We start from the raw sequence: 25,008 nt of genomic DNA, 5'->3' as shown, positions 1-25,008 counted from the left end.
ACAATGAGATGACATTACCAAAGTGATGACAAAAATCAAACGACAGCGTGACAACGACTGTGTGACAACGATGGCGTGATGACGATGGCGTGTTGACAACGGCATGACGAGAGTTTTGGTTGACAAAGCTGAAATGACAACGACGCAACGACCACAAACATGTACCTAGTGGCCCAAACTACAAGACAACTTGGGCCACTTGGTCGGAGTAGGAGTGACGATGCTGGAATGACGACACTGGAACGACCACGATGGGTCACGACCAGAAGCACATACCTAGTGGCCTAAGCAAGTAAACAACTTGGGCCACTTGGTCTACATAAGAGACTGGCTAGCTATCTATAGTTAGCTATCTATCTATCTATATAGATATGCTCAGAACTAGAAGGTATTGACCCTTCTCGCGGCGATCCCATGGACGCCGCCATGTTTGATCACGTGATGACGCGTCCATAGCTTGCCTCAGCTACCTCCGTTGCCTTTGTGTTTACAATGGATGCGTGTGATATCGGCGCGGCTCAGCAAACATATCTTGCGGCTGATTTCGTCGACAGTGACTCTGTGGACGATACCAAGCTTTGGCCACAGCTTCAGAGAACACGTGAGTTCAGAGCTCATTATGCTTTGTCCAAACGGTGCGAGCAGCGTATACATGTCGTGCAATGCTTGTACTAGAAGCGACGCTTGAAATGTATTGTAAGCTGTCAAAACTTTCTGCTTCTGAAATAAATCAGGAACCAGTGTCTTTTTCTGTTCGTTCTTCCGTTGCCAATCCCTTTCAAGCAGTGTGTCATCATGTTTCCGACTCAACGTTCCTCGGTGCGGTCACTATCTGATTGTTTATGTGATGCCCAATTACTTGCGGATGTGCTCAGTTGCAGTATATTTGTTCTTGCCGCGCACCATGCTTGGAACGTAAATGTAAAGCAGCAAGCAAAAGTAAAGCAGCAAGCAAACCATCATTTATGATGGTTATGAATGTTAGATATTTTTTCCATGCTTCTGCATTGTCACTGAAAAATGAAACAGTGAGCTGATTCATGGGCTTTTAGTGCAGGTATGCATGTGAGATTGCCACAGTTGTCACATACTATATTACCCAAATAGAAGTCTCATCAGTATAGTATGTACAGCACACTTAGAAGTCACTTTAACATTTTTATTTATGTTGACCACATTTAGGTCTCTACAAAAAATTCGAACTAGTGAATCCTACCTAGAAGTGCTCTCTGCAATTTTTTGCACTGCACTAACATGATTCTACTCTTTGTGTTTCAGTAGTCTATGATTATGTAGTCAACCAACTGGATTCAGAAGGCAAACCAGCTCTTAATTTTAGAGGATTTTCAGGAGTAAATCCACTGGACAGTGGTCGCGTCGGTGTGGCACTGTGTCAGTGCATAAATGTACTGTGCTCCATTAAAGCCGAAATAAGGTCAATGCAAACAACATCTAAAGCATATAAAATGCAGGTTATGTTTGGGCCAGATTTAAGAACCACTTGCAGCTGCAAGGCAGGCCCGAGTGAAAGGTGTAGCCACGTGTGTGCACTCCTAATGAAAATTGTGGAGGCAACAAGCAGGGGCTTGACGGTTGCATCATGCACGGAAAGAGCCTGTTCGTGGAACTCTTCCACAGCAAAGAATGTACAGCCCAGCACCATGGAGAAAGTGTACAACCATGCCACGTACCCTGTGTGCACTGTGCATTTTTTGTCACTTGAAGATATGGAGGCCCACATTTCCAAGTCTCCCTTAAACCTAGACAACCTGCATAATACATTGCTGTATTCCGTTGTGATGTAAAAGAGAAGCCGCAGCAGCTGCAAACAGCCGTGAACATAAGAAAAGTATGCTTTTCTTGAACTTGTCCTAAGAATGTCATACTTGATATTCACATGGTATTTTTTAAGTTGGTGCATATTGACAGTTTGGCCAGCATGACTTTGCATGAGGACGACGGGATGAACAGGAATAAATTTCACTTGATAGCAGCGTTCTCGTTCGTTCCTTTCCTGTCATCCTCATGCAGAGTTATGCTGACCAAACCTGTCACATATGTTGTTACAGAGACAACCAGGTAAACAGCTCGAAATGAGTGGTTTATTGTACAGCATGATTATAACTACTGAAACTAATGGAGAACATAAATACCAAATGGCAACCATAGGCTCTATTACTCTTCTAATATGCAAACTGTTTGAATACAAAGTTGATTTGCACATGCATAGGCAAAAGTTTACAAGTTGGTTACCTTTTTCGCAGTATAGTTCACATATACTCACACTATCATCACACTCATGTCAGCTCATAGCCACTCATTTAAAGTCATGTCCATACTTTCACTCATTTGCACTAACAGTTCCACTTACTCATGTCTTTAGAATCACTTTGAGTGCATTTATAAGTACACCAATCTACAAGCATGTGGGGTCTAGACAGAGATGAATCCTGGATAGCATTCAAGGGTGTTTGTTAGGGTGCCCTCATCATAAAAAATAAAAGCCCACATGGAGGAAAGGAGCTAGCAGCATGCTCAATATGTAAGCATAATAGTGCCGACATTGCTGGCTGTTGACATGCCTTCTCACTACTCCTGTGGGTCTGCATTGTTTGTTTGCTTACAGGTTTATTATTTTCTGCAAGCGCAATGAATCTTATGGCCACATTGCACATTTTTTCCCTCACAACTTTATTTTCCGGTACATGATTATTTGCATATATATCTGTGCAGGTGCCCAGCAGCCACATGGACTTCACGACAACCAGTTGCTGTGCCACTTTGTAGAGACTTCTTTAACCGCCATATACTTGTATCAATTGGCCGTGCAGCAAAATTGTTGAAATGCCACCAGGGCAGTGCGGAATGGCAATATGAACGCTCTGTAAGAATTACTGCCAGTGTAGCAAGATCTGTACCCATGAAGGCATCTCCTGTGAAGTGGATTCCTAGGCATTTATATCCCAGGTTTTCTGGAAGCATGAGCACACGGTAAGGGGAAAACACCCAATTTATTCATTGGCTAACATCTGAACACGAGTGGCAGGCACGAGCAATGTTATTACTGCAAGTGTAAATTTTCTGATGGTGTTCGCAGCTGCTTGATGCTACACATCCGAGAGCATCTTGCACATATATCTTTCCTTCAATCTAAGCACATACAAGGCAGCTTAAAGTATAACAAACGCTTGACATTTAGTATTTAGATGATGTCGCTAAATCACATGCTTGTCACCTTCCATCTGAGTGAAATAATACGGGTTAATGTGAAATTGGGAGGTAAAATTTGGTTAAACCCAAACCTCGAATAAGTAACATGTGTGCATCCAGCGATCACATACTGAATCTCACAAGTAGCTTGCACTAGTGTGAAAGTCACAGGATGTGCTGGCAATAGCATGATACAGCCTTAGCACAGCAGGTTAATGGGCACATGGCAGCTTTGGAGGTCTTGAACTTTATGATTTACTGAGCATGCCTGGCCATTTCACTGCTATCCGTTTCTGTCAATAGCTCATGTGCATACTTTCAGCTTGGTTAGGTGGTGCTTTGGGTGGGGGGAAGGGGATATCACTTGCTGCAGACAGCCACTGTCTCTCTCAAGGCACACACCTGAATATATTGAAGCAGAACGAATCCTCAGCTTGATATCACTGGGTGACTCCCTCCTAGGCACTGACCGTGCGCAATGCTGCCCAGACATAGCCTACAGATTGCTGTGAGGCACTTGTGAGATTTAGCACAGGTATCTAAGTCAACTTATTTAGCTGTGGATGTGTGTTTCAGAGATAGACATTTCAATTAAAGTTTAAGCAATGGCACAAATGTTTTCCAAAAGTTTTGAAAGTTTAGAGCAGTAAGCAAGACTGAAAAGGTCAGTGTATTTATGTTGTTAAGCTACTCATTGCTAAACACCACATTTATTATCCCTTTTGTTTTTGACAAATTATTGACAAGAACAGGATGCAGAAAAATTAGGAAAAGCACTAGCTGGACCTCTTGCATCTACGGGCTGCTCCCTGTTACACTACACAATAAAATACAAACCTGCAAAGGCCTATCTTCTAGATCTGTTGCCCCAAGACATTATTTTTTGTGGTGCTTAGTACTCTCTAGGTTTCCACAGTTGTCCTGAGCATTTCACCTTCTTTAATGCATTGTTTGGCCGTGCATCAATTACACATGACATAATGACTGTATTTGGACATGTAATGAGGCAAACTTGCATTTTCTCATCAAGGTTTACTTGCTTTTGCTCCTTTGCATTGAAGCTGTTAGCGGAACTAAAGCGACTCAAAAATCTCCGTGTGAAACACAAGTTGTACAAAAAAAAATATCTGAGTACCATACGTTGGTTGAATAAGCCGATACTCGCTCATACTTACTCAATGGTATTTTCACAGGCACTGCACACTGCTAAGCGATTCAAACCTGATAGTCGGAGCGCATGTCTGCCAGCACTTTTTACGCACTGCAAACACCGAGCTGGTGCATTGTGGTATATGATGAAAGCAAAACCCTTTGGTGACGCATTATGCTTGCATTCGGCCCCATAGAGATCACTCAAAGGTCACCAGTAGCACAAAAAGCACTGGCAGCCATGCACTCAGACTATCACGTTTAAATCGCTGGGCACTGACTTTCGCTCACACTCACCCCTGTTCTTAAATGCCAATTCACTGCACTCGCACTCACTCTTGTTTACACTCCTGTCCAATCACACACACTCTTTGCCACTCACTAGCGCTCTACCTCGTGCCTGTGAAATGAGTGTGGGGTAAGAATGAGTCGACATACTCATGACCTATGCTGTGTATGTACAAATGTTGGCTGAAATTTGGAGGGTAACAATAGCGTAGAACAATGAAGACACTAAATGTTTATTTTTCTGGTGCATTGTCTTGGGATGCCCATGTGAGAATACTGTCGTCAACAAATTGTCTTGCACTGTCGGTTTTATGCAGCCGTACTGCCTTCAATTTCCTATTTCAGTCAACGTTATATTGTACAACTTGTTTTCTCTTCCATTTTCAGTTACAGTGCAATTGTCTGGTCGATGACAACAGTTGAAAACAAAAACAAGCTCTTAATTTGAAAAGCGTGTCATTTGCTTAGTGTGTCAAGTGCCTTATGCTGCCGACTTGAGTACTGTGGTTGTTACTGTGGTTTCATTTTATGATTAACTATCTCGCTTTATGCACTAAATACAAAAAAGAAAAACAACAGAAACTCTTCCAAGGTTTGAAATAATGATATTATGTATGCTACCCGCAATCCTTATGGTGGGCTGTCAGTCGTTGCCATCGTATGGAAAGCAGACGATACGATACCAGCTAACTACATAGCTAAATGAATTTCAGAATAAAGGTATCGACATAACGACGATACCACTAAGAGAGCTACGAGACATATTTGTCACATATATGTTCAATGCAAAAGGTGCATTTCCTATTTCCTAGTTTTCTTGCAAAGGTTTTATTACAAGTGCCCCCATGCAGCATGTGTAATGTATTGTGTATTGTGCTTGTGTTTGGTAGCGTTAGTTTGCCCTTGTTTGTTCTGTTTGGCAGCTGAGAAAGTTGTGCATATATATGTAGGGTACAGTAATTCTGTTTGACTTTTCTTTCTTTTTCGTGTACCTCTTCCTTGTGACCGGTGTACTTTCACTTTCTAGTATGGCTGTATTTCATCATCATCATCCTATATTTTATGTCCACTGCAGGACGAAGGCCTCTCCCTGCTATCTCCAATTACCCCTGCCTTGCGCTAGCATATTCCAACTTGCGCCCGCAAATTTCCTAACTTCATCATCCCATCTGGTTTTCTGCCGACCTCGACTGCGCTGTCTCTTAGTGGTTCATTTCGATCATGTTGGGGAAACATTCACCATCTCAAGCTACTAAATGTACTAGTAGCTTTTAGTGAATCCTCCTTCCTTTCATGCAAAGAAACATAAAGGGCATGGAATTTCAAAACATATGTGGGAAGGTTAGAAGCTGGGGGGGGGGTGTTGTAACCCGGTGCTGAAGGGGACGCTCAACAGCACAGATGGTTTTGCTCCAAATCGTGTTCCGAAATTGTGCAGTCTGCTGGAGCTCTTTCTAGTGTGCTGGTAATTATGCATGCTACATCACCAAATGGAGAAGAGACTGGGAACATTCATTGTGAAGTGAATGTGAATCTGTTATAATGACAAACTGTTTGGTGATGTAATAATGGTAGTACCTGTGTTTTTTTTTTTTGTTTTTTTTTGAAGCTATGGGCAAATATCTGAGCCCAAAGCTCGTCGGTGGTACGAGCAGTTAAAAACCACCAAGGTCCAGGAGGTTGGTATGGTTGTCAGGCCAGAAACATCATGGTTGGGGGCAAGCCCAGATGGCGTAATTGCTGACTCGCCAACAATTATTGAGATAAAGTGCCCCACTCCCCAGACGTTGGAAAAGCATGGGAGCCTTAAGGAAATTTTCAACAGTGGACAGTATGATGTCATTAGTACAGATGACACACTGAGTCTAAGCAAGAAGGGGAGGAACAAACAGTACAGCTCAAGATGTACTGCTGCAAAAAAAGAGCGTTGCAACTTTGTCATATGGTCACCAGGGGAGGCCTATGTTGTTGAGGTGCTTTAAGACAAAGAGTTCCTAGAAACATATGTTCTGCAGTTGGAGCACTTTTATTTTGCTCACCTGCTGCCTGCTCTCACTGACAGGGCTCAGTGACAGTGCTACATTTCATGCAAGTGATTCAGTGCTTTCATTTACAGTGCGCACTGAATGTGGATGACCCTTGAGGAGTCTTGAGTATAAATGATGAGACTTCAAGCTTATCTGTAGTAACTTTATTGTTACATAGTTCAGTTGTTTAACATCCCAAGCTAAGCAACAGTATGCATACACTTCTTTAAAAGTACAAGAAATTGCATTTGAAAAGAAATTTGAAGGGACGTTAAAATATATTCCGATTATCACGAGATAATTGATTAGAAACAAATATAGCTGCATGGAACTTTCAGCTGATCAGATAAATAATCTTAACCCTTTCAGACGCCACTTTATCCTATTGATTGAAAACTTCCTTTTGCCACATTTCTTGCCTCTTCTGGATGATAGAAAGTGGTCAACTGCAGAAAAGATAAGAATTTTCAATTCTTTAGTGAGTTTTGTCAAGATTACACAATGTGAACTCCACGCAAGAACTCGCTACAGGAACATCAAATGTGCGAACGTCAACTATTTCGTGTATTGAAAAGCATTCGTTCAGCCGCTTGAAAATTATGCCTGGTGCATGACATTGCGAAAAACAATGAAAGAAGCGAACCCGCTACATACAACTGCATACTGACACCAAGCAAAAACACCGAACTGTCTGTCTACCGTCCCACTCATTTTACTAAAACATTTTGCACGTGTTATCCAAAATTTCAGCACAATTCCAATCACAAGTGTTTCAAGATATATGCGACACATTTTAAATATTCCTTTCATCAGTGCTTTAGCTGTTGATGCACTATCTTTGCGTCCAGAGCGTCTGAAAGGGTTAACAGAGTTTCGTCATAAAAGAACTCTATTGTGCATGAACTGAGAAAGGTGTTTCAGGACTTAGCAGTAATTGTTTTTCTACATGCCTTTGACCTGTGCTGTTCCACTCATATGTTTATGATGGCAGGGCGTGCTTGCTTATTATTCTTTAATGTCCTGTTTGAAAATGAGGATTTATTTACTTTGTAGATGCAGAAATCACTCTGTCCTTAATCAGAGGTGGCTGAAGATTGCACAGTCCAGCTACAGCAGTCAGTACATCATTAGCAAGCGTTTCTTTTGCAAAGATGCTTGCGGGAAAATACTTCAGTATCCTGAAGCGTTTCAGTCGTCTTATAGACCGCTCAACATGGATGCAGAGCCTTGCTAGGCACTTTGACTTTCCCAGCTCAGGGCGGCTTATTTGTTGTCTGCCTTTTGAAAAGCTTGTCAACCTTAGCTTTACTCCCATTGGTAAACAGTTGCCTATTGTGAAACCCCTGTTAGCCAGGATCTCATCACCTGGTGTCAGAAACTTTGTAAAGCCACTATCCCATGTGATGAACCGATCGCTTGCACGACCACCATATGGCTTGGAAATGAACATCACAAACCCATTGGGTGCAATGACATGCAGTACTCTGGCAGTGTTGTGCGATTTGTAACGACTGTAGGTCTGATTTCTCCAAAGCAAGTTGCCCGGTTTCTCAACAAAAATCTCAAAGCAATCGATGATGCATGTTGTGAGTGGATAGTCCTCAAAAATACTAGGCATTGTTCTTCTAATTGTTTCTCTTGCCAGCCAGAACACTAGGTATTTTCTAGAAAAGTGAGCAAGAGCCGACACTATAGAGCAGAAAATCCTGCTCACTAGAGCTGTGGAAATACCGAAGCGGAAACTGAGGTCATTAAGCAGCAGCCCTAAGCGCAGCCTCATAAGTGTCAGCAGCACCTGATCTTGGAAGGGTAAAACAAATGACTTCTGCTCAGCAGTTGCTTCAAGAGCCCTCACCAATTCATCAAACACATCCTTCGAAAGCCCTGTAAAAAACCTGAAGGAGCTTGAAGTGAGAGTCGAGTAGACAGTAAATGCTGTTTGACAAGCCCTGTCTGCTTCCATAGAAGAGTGTTCTGGATGTTTGCTGCATGTGTGTTCAGATACTTGTGCCGTGGCTTGAACTGCCTTGTCCGATGTCACCAGAAACTGGCATTTGCAGCCGCAAACCGAGCAGCTCTTTGGTCTTTCCTCTGCCTCTGTCAGCCTGTGCAGTGAAGTTTGCAGATGCAACAGAACTCGGTTTACAAAATTTACAATTTAAAAACTTCAGAATAATGAGCATGTAACTTTACTAGCATAAACGCTCTAAATCTCTTGTGCTAATGAGACAGGCGGTAGTAAACAGAAAATCTTTACTTGCACCAACCTCTCATTAACTATCATTAAGAATTGTACGAAAATAGCTTGGAACTTGGTCACAAATAATGCTAGCATTGAACAGACCAAAGCAATTTTGGCTGTTTATGAAGATAGTCAAGAGTCTATTCACTAGCTTTGACATTAACGCAGATTCTATATTTTTAATGAGTTGTGATAAACAGTTCTGTGCCTAAAAGGAATGACGTGCTATAAGTGGGGTAAGCAATGTACCTATTTTGTATGTAACTGTAAATGTAGCAGGGTTCACTGTTTCCTTCATCTTGCTCGTCCATTGCTGTCTGCTGTGCAGTGCTGTCAGCTGTCGCTGGGCATACGGTGACCGTTGTCTCAGCTTCTTGCATGCAGGCTGCAGGGCGTTTTAACTGCCTTCTTCCTTTGCGATGGATAGTCTAAATTTTTTAAATACAGAAAAAGAAAACGTGTATATATTCAATACAGCATGAGTTATGGCGAGAGAGAGAAAAATTTAACATTACCAGTGTTCCAAGGTGCAGTGTTGGGTATGGGTTATTTTTCGTGGGACGTCCATCAACAAAATGGACCAAACACACCTGTGAAAGGAAGTACATATACACTTTAATAAACCTGCAGTGTTTTATTGGCACTCACAAGCTTTTAGCCTATTTGTGAAATAAATTGGAACTGGTATCCCCCCCCCCCCCCCCCTTAGTGGTTTTCTTCATTTTTTATCGAATAGCAACAGCAAAGCAAGAAAGCAGTTTTGTCTGTTATCAATAAGGGAGAGCAGCTGTCAGATTATTTGATGTGGTGAATAATTTGAGTGTGTGGACTGATTTAGTGGTGCACATGGTAGTATTGGGCTACTTCAAAACCGTGGTAAGTGTTGGATATGGTACTCGGAAAGCCACTCGCATATTTTTCACCATGTCTTGATCGAGACGCGTACTCAATATACAGTGAAGGCTGAGCATTAAGAATTCTGTTTCATTCGCTGGCGGCGCAGTACTTAACGGACATTTTTTTTTTTTTACAGAAGCAGAACTACATAAAAAGCAATGACATTCATGGCTTTTGCCAGGCGAATTTCTATTTGTTGATAGGCGAAATGAAGGTGCCAATGACTGAAAACAGCAACCATTTCGAGCAGACGTGTTGTGTCGTGAATGACGCGATCCTAATGCTCATTCTCAGCTGTTACAGCAAGTGACATTACAAAAGAAACAAAAGAAGTCGCGGTTCTGGTCATACGCGGCGTGAAACTTGCTATGCCGGTAGCGGCGCCACTGCGCCCATGGGTCACTGTAACGAGCGGTACTCACTCTTGCCGACGTTCCGGGGTTGAAGTTTTTTCATTGAAGATTTGCGATTCAACGCTGGCGGACAACTGCATTTTTTAATCCTTGTGGGAAGCCGTGCATCGCGAAGGGTCAGCAACATGGGCAGTCCTTGTGTAGTAGCGGTCCGTGAACTTCGCACACAGCTTCATTTCATATTTTTATGTTCCAGTTGTTGTTCTTGCAGACAACTACGGCACACGTCTTCCCTCTACCATTCCATACTTCGCAGCTTGAACGGAGCACAGTGCATTAGCGATCCGAGAGCTGATCGCACGGTAGCAAGGTAGCAGTGGATACGGTTTCGCATTCGAGCGCAATTGCGCCTGAGGCAAGCAATGGCGCGCCTCCGAAAGCGCCACCTCGTTCTTCTAGAATAAACTGCTTTGTGAAAAGGGTCAATAATGGCCCATCTTCAGTCAGGATAAGGAAATATATTTTGCTTAGACAGCTGTGTCTCCAGCAAAATGCATGCCAGTCGGTTCCCACAGATTCCAAGACACCCGGAATTGCCTGACGAGCTACATTGTCATAGACCCCTTTGACAACAAGGTATAAAGCCACAGCGTGTCTTCTCAGGTGTCTTTCGTGTTATACATATGTCAAAAGATGAATAACACTATCGATGAACGTCCGCGTCAAAATCCTGCCGTTACCTCTATACACGCTATAATTTTCTAGATCGCAGTGCCTATTCGCAGATACCACTCCAAGCATGTAAAGACCATCCTCTCCATCGCCTTGTTGACGCAGCTGGCCAGCGCTACTTGGCAACAGAACGACAGGTTCGAGGCTTGCCCAAGGACCAAGACAACACGTTGTTGCAAAAGCTGAGAAGCGCAATTTTTACTGCTTCTTGATCAAGGTTGCAGAGTTGGGTCTGGACGGCGAATAACACCTGCACACAGCCAGTGCGAACTCCAGCGTCTTCAACGACAAAAGCTTGACCGGGCACAAACGTTAGTAGGGCCCAATTGTTTCATTTTTCCACCGAGATATCGCGTGTAGTGAGGAAAGTTTTGCATCCGAGCTTTGTGACGACCCACTCACCTGAAGCGTCTCCCCGCCGCGGTTAACAGGTAGGCACGGCGCCCGGTTTGAGCGTCCGTTCACCGGTCACATGCACCCAGGAGCCGTCCTCATGCGCGCACTGGAACCACAAGTCGAAGTGCAGCACGAAGCTCTGTTCACTCGACGGAGGTGTCCATCCGCTTCGCTCGCCGCTGGGACAACCGCGCACGCTCGGGCGCCTCTTCTGCAGTAAAAGGGTGCAGCTCACAGCCCAGGAGGCTGCACACTTCTACGGCGCAACGCCGAGTATCCGTCACAACTTTTGGTAACAACTCCTAGATCGCAACGATAGGCGCGAAAAGAGCCTGCCCCTGCTGCATTTTGCGCTGCAGTTTCACGCTCGCGCTTCAAGATGCACGCACAAAGGGTCCTGAACTTCGTGAGGAAAGAGAGCTTACACCAGAGACGTACGGTGAATCTTGCTGTAAGCTCGGGTACAGTACACTGTAGCTCGGGTTTCCCAAATCCGAATTTCAGACCGCTATGATCGGCTCAGACAGCGCACTTCGGTCTGCGCCACTGATCAGTGGTCTGCGCAGATGACCAAGCGCGTGGATCACAACAGCAGCAGCGGTCGCACGCAACCGGTTCCGGAAACGGCATTCGGCGCGTTCCCTCCCAGAGCGCGCGTTTTGACCTGTTTTGACTGCGTTTTGACTGTCGCACAAAATCCGGTGTCGGTATATGTATATGCCACGCCTTGCGACATTTTCACACCAATCTATTACTAAAGTTGCTCATACCGGTGTCACCCGCGTCCACTTTCGATCGCGATCGAGCGCGATCCGGATCGAAATTCTCGACCGCGATTGGCTTAATTCCCCCACAGCTTGCACAAGGGGGAATCGCGACTGAGAAATTCGATCCCGATCGGGTTTGATCGCGATTGAAAGTGCACCGTGCAACTCTTCATGCATGGTGTTGCATTCTTAACAAAGTTATTCCCCGGAATTTTGAGAATGACTGGCCACGAACAAATGACATGAAACACAACACCGACAGCGCATGCCTTTTATGTTAAATCTTCTCAGATTGAAATCTTAAAAGCGCGAAACCTGAAAATATTTTTTTGACGCGGCTGTGGATTACCTCCGGGATCGGCCCACGCAAGAGGTCGCGTTTCTACCAGAAAGCTCGCCTTCGTGTATAGCGTTCGCCCACAGCTTGCACAAGGGGGAATCGCGACTGAGAAATTCGATCCCGATCGGGTTTGATCGCGATTGAAAGTGCACCGTGCAACTCTTCATGCATGGTGTTGCATTCTTAACAAAGTTATTCCCCGGAATTTTGAGAATGACTGGCCACGAACAAATGACATGAAACACAACACCGACAGCGCATGCCTTTTATGTTAAATCTTCTCAGATTGAAATCTTAAAAGCGCGAAACCTGAAAATATTTTTTTGACGCGGCTGTGGATTACCTCCGGGATCGGGCCACGCAAGAGGTCGCGTTTCTACCAGAAAGCTCGCCTTCGTGTATAGCGTTCGCCGATAGCGTTTCCCGGCAAACATTACAGTTACATAAGCTGCATCTGCCGGGAAGCGTGAGAAGCAGTCCGGGATTTGATTGCTGTTGCATTCCACAAGGCGTCCTCCAAGTTTTGACTTTGAATTAGCAATAATCAGCAACGCTCTCGTTTACTTCGAGACCGAGGCATACATACCGGCACTCCGCCCCAGTAAATTTAACCCCTCTCTCCCCGCGTTCGTTCATTTGTGTTAATGAGCGCGAATTGTTCCCTCGCTTACTGCACACTCGGTGGCACATACTATATCAACTCATGTTGGCGAGAGGTACATTGAAGAGCTGCACATAGCCAGTGCATTCATGGCGCAGGATCGCTAAAGCATTGCCGTGGAAGGCGTTCGTTGAAAGAGATACATACCTGGTGCATTTGTGGCGCAGCCTGCCAGTGCATCAGTGCGTTGTCAGTGTGGGACCCTGACGTGAGTTCAATTCCCCTCAGCATCAGATAAATTGAAGGCATCTTTTTCGTCATTGTAGAGCAGCACATTCCCAGTGACACATACCAAGTTGACGTCACAGACATTTATAGAAAAGCGGCCAACACAAAACTGGCACATACCCAGTTAGCAACTTGCCATCAAAAACTTTCATTGAAGATCAGCACAAAACAACTGGCACATAGTCAGTGCTCCAAGCCGGCGTCAACGAGTTTAATTGAAGAGCGGTACTATACCCAGTCCTGCAACTGTCGGTGAGAAAGAGGTTCGTTGAAGAGCGGCACATGTACACATTGCCACATACTCAGCGACTCAAGTTGATCTGACGGTTGGTTTCGAACCCTATTTTCTCAAGCACAGCAGCCCGATGCTCTAACCTATATATGTACTCCACAATGGCCCAGGTTGACGGTAAAACAGTCAGATACATATCTGATCAACAGATATGTATGCCATCAACATGCCGAAATGACCAGGTCATTGCCGAAGTGAACGCTGTGGTGATGCAGGACCATCGTGTGACTATTCGAAAAATTGCGGAAGAGGTGAGCATCAGCACTTTTTCTTCACATTCCATTACGACCGAAGATTTCACCATGAAGAGAGTTGCGGCGAAATTCGTGCCGAAGCTGCTCACGGTGGAGCAAAAGCAACTTCGTGTTGAAGTCTCACAGGACATGCTGGATTCCACAAACAGTGACCCTGACTTCATGAACCCCATAATCACTGGCAACGAGTGTTGGGTGTACGGGTACGACCCGGAAACCAAATCCCGGTCACAGTGGAAGCATTCCACGTCACCAAGATGAAAAAAGGCCCTCCAAGTGCGCAGCAATGTCGAAGTGATGCTGACTGCTTTCTTTGACTCCCGTGGTGTGGTACACCACGAGTACGCACCACAGGGTCACACAATCACCAAAGAGTACTACAGGGATGTTCTCCGTCGCCTACGTGATGCTGTACGGCGCAAGAGACCGGAGTTGCGGTCAACAGGAAATTGGCGCATCCATCACGACAATGCTTCTGCACATTTCTCGCACTTGATTCAGACTTTTTTGGCGAAACACCTGACTCCTGTAGTTCAACAGGCTGCTTACTCTCCTGATATGGCCCCCTGCGACTTCTGGCTGTTTCCCAAAATCAAGAGGCCATTGAAAGGAGTGCGATTTCAGGCAAGAGAGGACATTATGGCTGCAACGACAGCTGAGCTAAACTTAATTCCGAAAGAGGCCTTCTCGGAATGCTTCCAACACTGGCAGCGCCGCTGGGAGAAGTGTGTGGAGTCCCAAGGAGACTACTTTGAGGGTGATAAGGTTTCTAACGCTCCAGTTATGCCAGTTTTCTTTTCTTCGGCCAAAGGTCGGATACTTTTCTAACAGACGTCGTATATATACGAGGGACATTCCGAATGTAAGTTTCGTCATTTTTTTTTAAAGAGAACATGGTACACCAGGTGAAACAAACAATCACCATAAGAATCCATGCCTGTTGCTGGTACAACGACGGAAGAAGCGTCGGCAGAGGAGGAATGACGCATGCACAGAGCGCCGAAGAAGAGAGACTAGCAACAGACCGGTGTGCCAGAGGTCATTCGAGTACAAATCACGATGGCAGACAGACGTGTGCTGACAACGTGGTTGCCAATGGAAGTGCATGCTGTTATCAGATATGAATGGGCACGTGGGACTAGTGCGTCCATCATCCATGAACGCCTACAGATGGTGCATGGTGAAGAGGTTATGTCTCATTAAATGGTTAGTCGCTGGTGTTGCATGTTCAGTGAAAGAAGGCAGAGTGTGGAGGATAAAGGTCGAAGTGGGCATCCCTCCACATCCACAAATGAAAACAACGTTACTAGAGTACAGGACAAGCTGAAATCTCTGGACGTTGATATCATCTCGACCGGGTGAGGTGGGTGGTCACCGCAAGAATCAGGAGACGGCGATGAAGGCGGGTATCGTGATGATGTAAAAATAGAAAAGATTGTATTCACTTCATTGGTACATGGTTTTGACTCTATCCGAGTCTCGAGCAGTTCTGCCTAACATGGGGGCCAGGACGGCCTTAAATAACCCCTCATGGTCTTGTGGTAGCCAATGTCTCTTTCGGGGAACTTGTGGAAAAGCCAGTACTCTGTCGGGTTGTCAAGTTGACGACCTCTTCCCCCTCGGGTCCTCTCCTTTGGTTGCTCGCCTTTGCGTCTGCTCGGAGCGTAAAATTGGCGACGCTTTCTCGGGGATGAAAGCGATTATCTCGTCACGGGATAGCGCGCGGGCATGATTTCCACACTTGCGGGAGCCGAGTCTCCAGGAAGACGATAGCGCGCGACGATGTTTCCCACACTTGCGGGAGCAGAGTTTCCAGGAAGACGATAACCGCCTCTCGTCATGGGAACACGCGCGGCGATGTTTTCCCCACTTGACCTATCGAATTCCTTGCCAATCATGACAACATTGCTTCCAAAACAATCCTGAGGTGGAGCAAGCTGTGCGACAATTCGCACCGAGTTTTACCAGAGTGGTTTCTTCAAACTGATTGCATGCTACGACAAATGTCTCAGTGGCGACTATGTGGAAAAATAGTGCAAGGTGTATAATAGTGGCGTATTTTTTTTGGCAATAAAGTTGCCGTGCAAAAATAAATGACAAAACTTACTTTTGGAACGTCCCTCATATATATATACATACAGGATTACCGGAGCGTGCGAAACAGAAACTGGGAGGCTGCAGCGAGTGCAAAGCCGCACCCCTCGGAGTGACGTTCCGCTTACGTCACCCAGCGGCGGGCAGCCAATGCACTGTGACGAGAAGCGTGGAGCGTTTGCACATTTATTACCATTAGAGGTGCACTTTACTTTTCACAGTAATCTCAATGTTCACGCTACTGTAGGTAATTTGTGTGCTGCAAAAGCAGTGTGTGCGCAGCGTGGCTTTAGTGTGTGTGATGCAAAAACGCCATCATTGCGGGCATGCCATCCCAGAAGGCTCCTTCGAGAAGAGTCCACGGGATTTCCTTGGGATTTCGTGCAGAGTTTTCAGGTTGTTGCTGCGCACATCAGTACGTGTAATACTTTGCAGACACGTACAATTCATCGCCTTGAGGTATATCATGCCACCAATGTCTTCAATTATTGCCCTTTCAGCAACAAAACGTGAGCTGTCTCCAGTATTGTATCAAATTTGTTAAAGGAAGTCATACTCATCCAGGGCTAGCCAAGGTTTCCTTTGCTTTCCAACTGACGTATCACAATAATTCGTTAATTTGGGGCTGTCAACTTTATTTCTTATCTCATGCATTTTACATTAGAAGGGTTATGTTTAATTAAATTTGCATGTTTAGAAATAATCACACGTACTGCACATGAATTGAGGTGAAGCATCTACATAATATATATGTACGTTATATAATATATATGTACATAATATATATAAAGGTTTACGTTAACGTACGCAGTTTATCGCTACACATATTATGTGCAGTTATGGAACAAATATGTTAAAGATGTTGCCCGTATATTTGAAATAAATTTCAGTGTAAGACACTGGGGCAATTTTATACATTTATTGAAGTGTGGGTGAATAGGGAAAAATGGTTGACTACGATTCTTGGTCTCTCCACTTCTTAATGCAGCCCTGATAATGCTACCAGTAGCAGTACCCCGTAAGACACTGATAAAGTTGACTTTTTATGAACATTCTTTTATTCAAGTATTATTTAACATTCAAAATGTTTGTGTTTTGACACAATCTGTATGACAAGGCAATATTAGCAATGCACTTATTAACACGATTATTCAAAAGGCTTCATGACTGAAAAAATAGGTTCATGAAAATGCTGCCCTCAATTAACAGCTGCCTTTGCGACATGAAAAACGAGAGCGAAAAAAAAAAAAGGCTCGCACAGAAAACAATTGCCACATAAAAAAAAAATCACTGGAATTATTAAATAAAGCATCATCAACAGCAGCAGCACAAGACAGGGTAATGTTGTGAGTTTACTGCTTAGGTTACGTTGTAAAGCAACATCGTAAAATACTCCTGTCTATGCATGAGTGAAAGAACTGCACATATTTTGCATATCTAAGAACAAATCACTAGTGATTGCAACATCAAGATTGCTCGGGCCAATACCTGCCCGTCTAAAGAGTCCAACTTCCCTGCTGGTCTTTGAAGCACAAAGTTCACACGAAACGCTACACAACTACAGCCGATTCACAAACAGAGCAGAACATAATATTAAACCAAGACGAAACAGAGTGCATCTTCAATCCTTCACAAGATAAGGAATGTAGGGGAACTGCTTCCTTAATTGGCATCTTGAGTGAAGTCTTGATGTGGCTCCAATGATGACAATACATGAAACAATCCCGAATGCCTAGTTAGACCACAGACGTTCAGTGTAAAGTATATGAACATAGGATGTTGCTCCAATTAAGTGAGGCCTTACCTTCACAGCTTGAAACGTTCGGCCTCATCAGTACTACAATGACCCATTATGACGATTGGTCCATGCGTGCTACTTGTGCGTTCAGTTGTAGCAGCTTTCTTGTCTGAACAAGTCGATTATTTTAACTCACATTTAAAAACAGTCATCTGTGACAGTCGCCATGTTACACCATGCATGGCAGGCTCAGTTCTGAACAGATGTCAATTAAGGTGAGCCGCTCATCTGAAGTAACAAACCAACTATACAAAGTGTCACCGAAACGCCGCCCACCTAACAGCCCTCCCTCAACACACGCACAATGTCTCAGGGACACAAAAAATTGCCATCATTGTCTCTTACCTCAGCTAAAGGTAGAGAGCGGCTTGGTGTTCATACCTGACAACAATAGCAATCATTTTCTTGCTCATTCCCACCTTAGGACCGCATTCTGGATTGATCACTCTTAGGAATCTCACTTAATTTCAGTGCATGCTGATTAGCTAATCCAGCAGGCAGAACGCCTACTGCTTTGATGAGGTATCGTACTCTACACTTAATCAAAAATGGTGGAAGCATCTCCGACAAGGATCAATCAAGGATATGCCCAGTGATTTGAGTTAATCTCCCTCATACATTTTCCCACACGTGATCTTTCAATTTCAATAGATTTTCAAAATGAAGATTCAAATTGCTTGGCTGACACTGATGACTCTTCCAGCAAGTGCTTTTGTATGGCGCCACTGCTATTGGTGCCTTTTCAATGTCATCAGGTGATGAAATGCCAATCATGCCAATAAAGTAGCAGAAACTGTTTAGCATAGCAGCAACATCGGGTCAACAATGTGTGTGTATGTTGTGGAACATCACTTTGCATGGATTCAACTGAGTCCACACCTGGTCTGGCGTGATCACTACACCACAGGATGCAGTCAGCTTCTGGCCAGTATGCACTGCTGGTTTTGAAAGGAAATTCTAACACAATGTAAGAGTTCACTATCCTATTGAAAGACTTTACTAGAGGGCACTGCTTTATCTACTAATAACAGATAAATTCTCTATCTCTCAGATAACAGCAGTGATGTTCCATGGAGGGAAGCTCCCCTTTTGGGGAGCTCTGTGGCAAATCTTGACAGGAAATTCAATCTTCGCAAGGCTTTTTTTCAAGCATACTGGCAGTGCGAATGAGAGACTGGAAAAGGAACATGCACAAACAGAACGAGCAGTGACAGCAATTTCTCTTTTAATCAATTCAGAACTACCTGAATCATAATTCAAAATTAATTTTTTTCGACCGTGGCCTATATCTCCAGCTTTGAGAAGCTACTGTAGGGTGTCAACCTCTGGCAATTCATGGGTGAAACGATGGCCTTTTGAACAAGCATGGAAAATGTCCAGCACAACACCAACAACTCTGTCCCTTTGCTCTACCGGCTTCGCTACCACGATAGTTATCTGCGAATAAAACCCTGGATACTTTTGTTCCTTGAAGGCATGCATTAATACGCTCGTCACATCGGGCAAAAAAATTGTGCTTAGAACCGGTGCAATACATGATCCAATATATATCCTTACCCTTTGGATTAATAAGTTGCCATTAAAGCCGATAAAAGTGCTTGTTAAATAAAATGACAGCTGCCCGAGAGCTGCACTTGCAAAGTCATGTGATCATTTCATCGGTGCTCTTTTATTAACTAAGCAAAAGGAAATCTTAGAGGCCTTTGCAATCAATAATAAAATAAATAAACGCGTGAGCACTCCTTCAGGGGCCTAGTGAAAAAAAGAATAAAGGTATTTCAATCGAGACTTGGTACTTGTACAAAAAATGTTCCACTTATTTGTTTCGACATAACTTTCCCATCTCGCTTTCCTCGTCTCTTTCTCTATTGTTTTGGCGCTAACTGAGCTCTGTCGCAATAAACCATCAGTTGAAGTCGGTGCTCGTCCTGTTTCTGCGTGTTCCTTGTCTAGTCTTTTTCTCACGCTTCCAACAAGCATGAAGGTTCGAATGACCGACTAGGTCATAATTCCGTGTGAAGGTTTTTTTTTTGTTTTTTTTTTGTTCTTTGAAGAATTATAGGACAAAATCTGAGGGAGATGCGAAAATTGTGGGGGGCATTAAACTCTAATCAAAAGCATTGAAATTTCACATTAAGCTTTCTTCATTCTGCTAGTAAGTACAGTAAAGAAAACAATATGGTTCTCGGGAGCCAGGCATGCCGATGGCAGGTTGACACCTGTCCACTCCTCTTAACAAACCGTAGGTATGCTGGCAGTCCCACTGTTGCGCTCCTGATGCACAACCTAGGGCAATCTCTCATATAAAGTGCTTCGTTTTTCAAAACACTTCTACGTACCAAACTTTGGGATGCCATAGGCGCACAACTAATTAGCTGACCATTCTATTGGGGGCATTAGGTGCATTGTACATTTGCAAATTTGAATGCAGTAACTTCAAAATTAAAATGCAATCTTTGCCTTGAATGTTACTGATGCCAAATATTCTTTAGACATAGCCATAGTTAACAGTGCAACATAACGGCAGCAAAATGTTGATATGCACAATGTGGGCCATGCTTTAAGTACAGTATCCTTAAAGCATTCGAATGCTGGTACGAACATTGCTTCAAAGCCTTGGAGATTGAAAGGTACAGTGGTCCTGACTTTCCTGGGCTACTGAGCACAAGATTTGCTACAGGAGCACCGCTGTGCGTCCCTGTTGTGGCAGTTTCTGTCTCTTATTAGTTGGCTTAGAAACCTTCGGTAAAGACTGCACATATCAAGAAAAACGCTACGCAGACAATAAGTAAGCCGTACAAATTGAGCCTACAATTTAGAAGAATGTTCTCGCAACTCTGCAGGGGAAAAGTTAACAAAATAAATGTTTCAGTATACAAGAAAAATATTCGTCATAGCATGGAACACCGCTGCTCTGAAGGCACAAGGTTCAACTGCACTCCAGGTGGCAGCACCTGCAGACAGGTTGCAGACGCAATACCAAACATGTCCATTTGGCATATGCCCTTGAATAAAGACTTGTTCTCTCGAAAACGCCAAACTCTAACCTTTTTCAGCAATTGTAATGCTTTCCCAGTCAAGCAAGTCACACTGCAAGAGCAGTAACAAAGTAATTTACAGCAGTACGTTTTGGTAAAACTGGTGCCACAAGTTTGAGAGCTCTGGTCGTTTTGCTTTCTTTCACACAAATGGCCTGAATTAGGGCTCTTGCGTACTTCATCGCAACGCAGGACAGGCATTAAAAAACGGTTGAATAGGCGATTACAACACGCTCAAAAAATCCAAGCACTTGTACTGTACAAGCACATCACACACACAAAAAATTCACATATTGTAACACGAGCCAATTTTAACGATTCTCTACTTCAAAGGGACTCCTGTAGCCAACACGGAACAATGAAAAGGAATTATAAATTAGGTGAAACCACAAACTCCGAGAAAGTGTACATTGGGAAAACACCTCTTCAGTGGCATCTGTACAAAGTGGCATAAAAATTGAGTTTGCTCAAAAATAGTGCACAAAAAAAGGCAACCCTATAAAAGTAAATGCACAGTGAACACAGGAGGAATCTGGCAGACAAACTGCCGACATTGTTTTTTGACAAATTTACACTTTCCCCTGACTTCGGGACTGCTTCGGCACCAGGGCAGAAAAATACAAGCATCACCTCGGAAGCACCCGACAAAAGAGGTTCCGGACTGGACGGAAATTTCCACCAAGCACAATAAATACTAGCAGACAAACAGTTTTTCTTCAATAATTTTCGATCCTATATGATGCAGTCATTTTACTACACATTTTTCGTGAAAACCCAAGCTAGCAGCATTGCAGTGACTATATGCACAGTATCTAAAATAATTCTGGACGTCACATGTAAAAGTAACTTTCCAACTAGCTTTAGGACGAGAAAGAGTTGGCATCGGTATTTACATACTAGGAGAAACACGAACATGTAGAGAGACATGTTGTGACGACTTTACCCAGTCACACATGTAAAATGTTGGCAAGACGTCCACAAAAAAGGCACAGGGCTCTTCTCTTCTACACAACTACAGCTTCAATATTTCCTCCTAAGTCACATTACTTCTTCACAAGAGTGGTACAAGAAATTTTAAACCAACTATGTACCAGTCAGTCAAACGATGACAAACGACATCTGCTGCTTAGGCGCAGATAATGTGGAAACAGAAAATACGACTTTTCTAAAAAAACTAGGCAGGTATGGTCTGCAAATGCGCACCAGCAGCGGTTGTTTCATTTCAAACTGCTCACAAGATTTATCAATGTCCCTTATACGCACTAGTTGTGGCTAAAATGACATGTGCCAATTGGCGGGTCTTTTGCTCATCGATCACCAGAGATAAAAATACGCAGCACACTTTTTTCGCAATATCACTGGCCCGTAGAAGCACCTGCAGCAGGATGTTTTTCAGTCAAATGCACATACTGCTGTGAAGGTCACTTCATCAGGGTAATCTACAAACTCGAAAAGGACACGATGCACCCAGGAGCAACTCACAATGCAAGAGCTGTTGGACCCTCGAGTTGCTGCAACTTGGGCTGCTCATGTGAGCGTGCATTTACCACTTTGAGAACATTCTCAAAAACGAAGAGAACACAGTGACAGAGCAGATGCCCACATCGGTCTTGGTGCCGGCATGGCGCTTAGTTTTTTTTCTTGAAGCAACTGAATGATACCACAGTACCAGGTCAACCATGTGTCGAGGCTGCTTGCTTCCACGGCACATTGCAGAAATGGTTAGCCTAGAGCGTGTAACTTCTGCTGTTTGATATCTGCCCGACTCTGTGGTGTGTCGGCCGTGGGGTGTCTCGATGAGGCGATGGTTCTGACCGTTGCATCAAACAAACAAAAGGCGCGCATGATGTCTTGAGATTTGACTCCGTAGGTGTACTTGCTTTACAATACTCGTCACATCGGGACTTTAGGTCTTCTGCTCTCTGCAAGCTGTCTGCCACGAGAATATCTAAGCCGTCTGCCATGGGACTGTTCCGCTTTATCAGATGACGAACAATGTTCTTCTTGGGTGACTTGACTCCACAGATGTACTTGTTGCGTAACTCTCATTCCGGGACTTTAGGTGAGTCAGCACGGGGCAGGGTAGAGGCCAGTTGCATGTTGTTTTCCCCCGAATGTTGTATGGCAAAGTTCTTATAAACACAAGAAGCACTCCACTTTTCCACAGGTGAGGGACTGTCACAGGTGCCACCTACTGAGACACGATGGACCTTTCTGCTTCCACTCACGGGGCGTCACGCACACTTCCTCGAAGGCTGAAGTTGATGCCATGGTGCTTGCCCCAAGGTAGGCCATGTGGACACGGTAGGGAGAAGCATGGACCTGAAATCGCATTACCATGGTTAGCGAGAAATCAAGAAAACCGCTTGTCAAAGTTTTGTAACAGTCTCTCCTTCTGCATATTCCCCTTTGTATCACTGCTGTTCTATTCATAATAAAGACTGATTGATTGAGCATTGTGTTGTGAGTGGACGACCACATCATCGCAACATAAGCAATAAAATAAATGCTTACTGAGAAATATATTGGGTGTCCCAGCTAAGTGTAGCCTATGTTTTAAAAACGAAGGAGTGTGCCAGGAGGCTCAAACCAACTCAGTGGTGTTGAGGATCGCGTGTCCTAGTCTGCGAAGTCAATGAATTAATATGAACTAATTGCCTAACTTTTTAAATATTGGCTTCACCAAGAAAGTGTCAATACGAAAGTTGTAGATCACATTTAAAAATGGCCGACTGAAGTGCTTACAACTAAGTACCATTGATGGCGCTTCTTGTAATTGCTTTTAAAGAAAGCCCGCGAAATACAAAAATAGGCGCGTGATAGCGCCACTATTTCAGCGCCCTCTGAAAGCGATTGAAATGAAATGTATATCATCTCTCATGATGATATCGCTATCATCATGGCCTACCTTGAGCTATCATCTCCCATCCTGCAAATAAACACGATCAATTGCCACAGATGTGGAGGTGCTAAATAAGCCACTACCAAGCAATTGGAGGAACATCGTCCACTAACGGCGGGAGCACAACAGCACGAGCTTCGCCGCAGCTTCCACCTCGCTGGCCTTGCACCGCTACCCCAAGAGATGAGCTCGGATGGCCACAGGCGCCCTTGCGACCAGGGTGCCGCAAGGGCGCCTGTGTACCACTACTGGGAGCCACGAACCTTCACAGGAAAGCCCGGCAACGATGTGGACAAGTGGCTCAACCACTGTCAGTGGGTGAGCCAATATAACAGCTGGAATGCTACCACCCAGTTATCTTACGTTGGGTTGATCCTTGATTTCACTGCGTTAGTTAAATTAGAGAACCACAAAGACACATTGGCAGTGAACGATCTGTGGAAGAAATTGGGAAGTGCTTTGGAGACCCAGCCACGAAGAAGAAATGCACGGAACAGATGTCGCAGAGGGCTCACATTAACAGCGAGACATGCAGCACATACAATGAAGAGGTACTACAGTTGTGCAAGTTACTGGGCGCCCACATGACGGAAGAGGACAAAGTTGGCCACATTCTGAAAGGTATCGCCGTGAATGTTTATCACTTCCTCATCGGGAAGGAAACTCTGGAGTACGTAGCTGACATGATTAAACACTGCAAAACCTTCGAGACTGTTCGAGAAATATTTTAAATTTATTTAACTCAAAATTAGCAATAACAAATTACTGCGAATGTTCTCATGATCATGAAATCAGCCAATAGCGTTAGTAAACCAACTCGTTTGGTGACGCTGCATGATGGTAGTGCGGGTGCGAGAGCAACTAAGTGTTCACTGCTTTTGACACGAGATTGCCAATTCCCTGCTGCATGCAGCGCTATAACATTTGGCTCACATTTTGACAGGCGCCGAAACAAGGACATCTATGTTCTCACAACGGGGGACGAAAGGCAGCGATGCATGGTTATTAGGGGTGTGCAAATACCAAATAGTAATTTCTAATCGAATATCGAATATCAGAAAATATTTAAAAAATTTTTCATGCTTACAAATTTTTTGCAAAAAACATGGTGTTGCACTTGCTCAAGAGGCTACTCACATTACACAACAAGAATGGAGCTAGCTGTCAGTAACTCGGGTACCTAGGAATTGAGGTGTATAGCACACTCTACTCTTACAAAAAGGGAACACCAAATTAGTGTGCCAGCACTGATAGCTCAGTTCGTATATGAAGTTCTGGAAAATATTTTTATCAATAGAATTTTAGTCAAACAGAATCAAGTGCTTTTGTCCCTCAGAAGC

At 44.1% G+C, this 25,008-nt stretch overlaps 2 protein-coding genes across 14 annotated transcripts in view; both read right to left on the bottom strand.

Annotated features, from left to right (window-relative positions):
* Positions 1-11,840, bottom strand: part of LOC119466568 (piggyBac transposable element-derived protein 3-like) — a 43,949-nt gene extending 32,109 nt beyond the window's left edge. For 2 of the 10 annotated variants that reach the window (XM_049657669.1, XM_049657665.1), the window contains exon 1: positions 8,530-8,652. The gene's annotated coding sequence lies outside the window, so the exon portion shown is untranslated. Of the gene's footprint in view, positions 1-7,035; positions 7,718-8,529; positions 8,653-9,165; positions 9,299-9,431; positions 9,507-10,235 lie in introns of those variants that run through there. The other 8 variants (XM_049657663.1, XM_049657660.1, XM_049657666.1 and 5 more) reach the window with 8 other exon arrangements.
* Positions 11,841-16,965: 5,125 nt separating this feature from the next.
* The window catches only part of LOC119466567 (uncharacterized), a 293,541-nt gene continuing 285,498 nt past the window's right edge, over positions 16,966-25,008 (bottom strand). For all 4 annotated transcript variants that reach the window (XM_037727091.2, XM_049657419.1, XM_049657420.1 and 1 more), the window contains one exon: positions 16,966-23,088. In XM_037727091.2, coding sequence (XP_037583019.1) covers positions 22,945-23,088 — 144 coding nt within the window. In that variant the 3' untranslated portion in view covers positions 16,966-22,944. The remainder of the gene's footprint in view (positions 23,089-25,008) is intronic.

Source organism: Dermacentor silvarum, chromosome 10 (genome assembly GCF_013339745.2).
Source record: "Dermacentor silvarum isolate Dsil-2018 chromosome 10, BIME_Dsil_1.4, whole genome shotgun sequence".
Lineage (NCBI taxonomy): Eukaryota > Metazoa > Arthropoda > Arachnida > Ixodida > Ixodidae > Dermacentor > Dermacentor silvarum.
The sequence above is the reverse complement of the archived record's forward strand: the minus strand, read 5'-3'. Positions and strand labels throughout refer to the sequence as shown.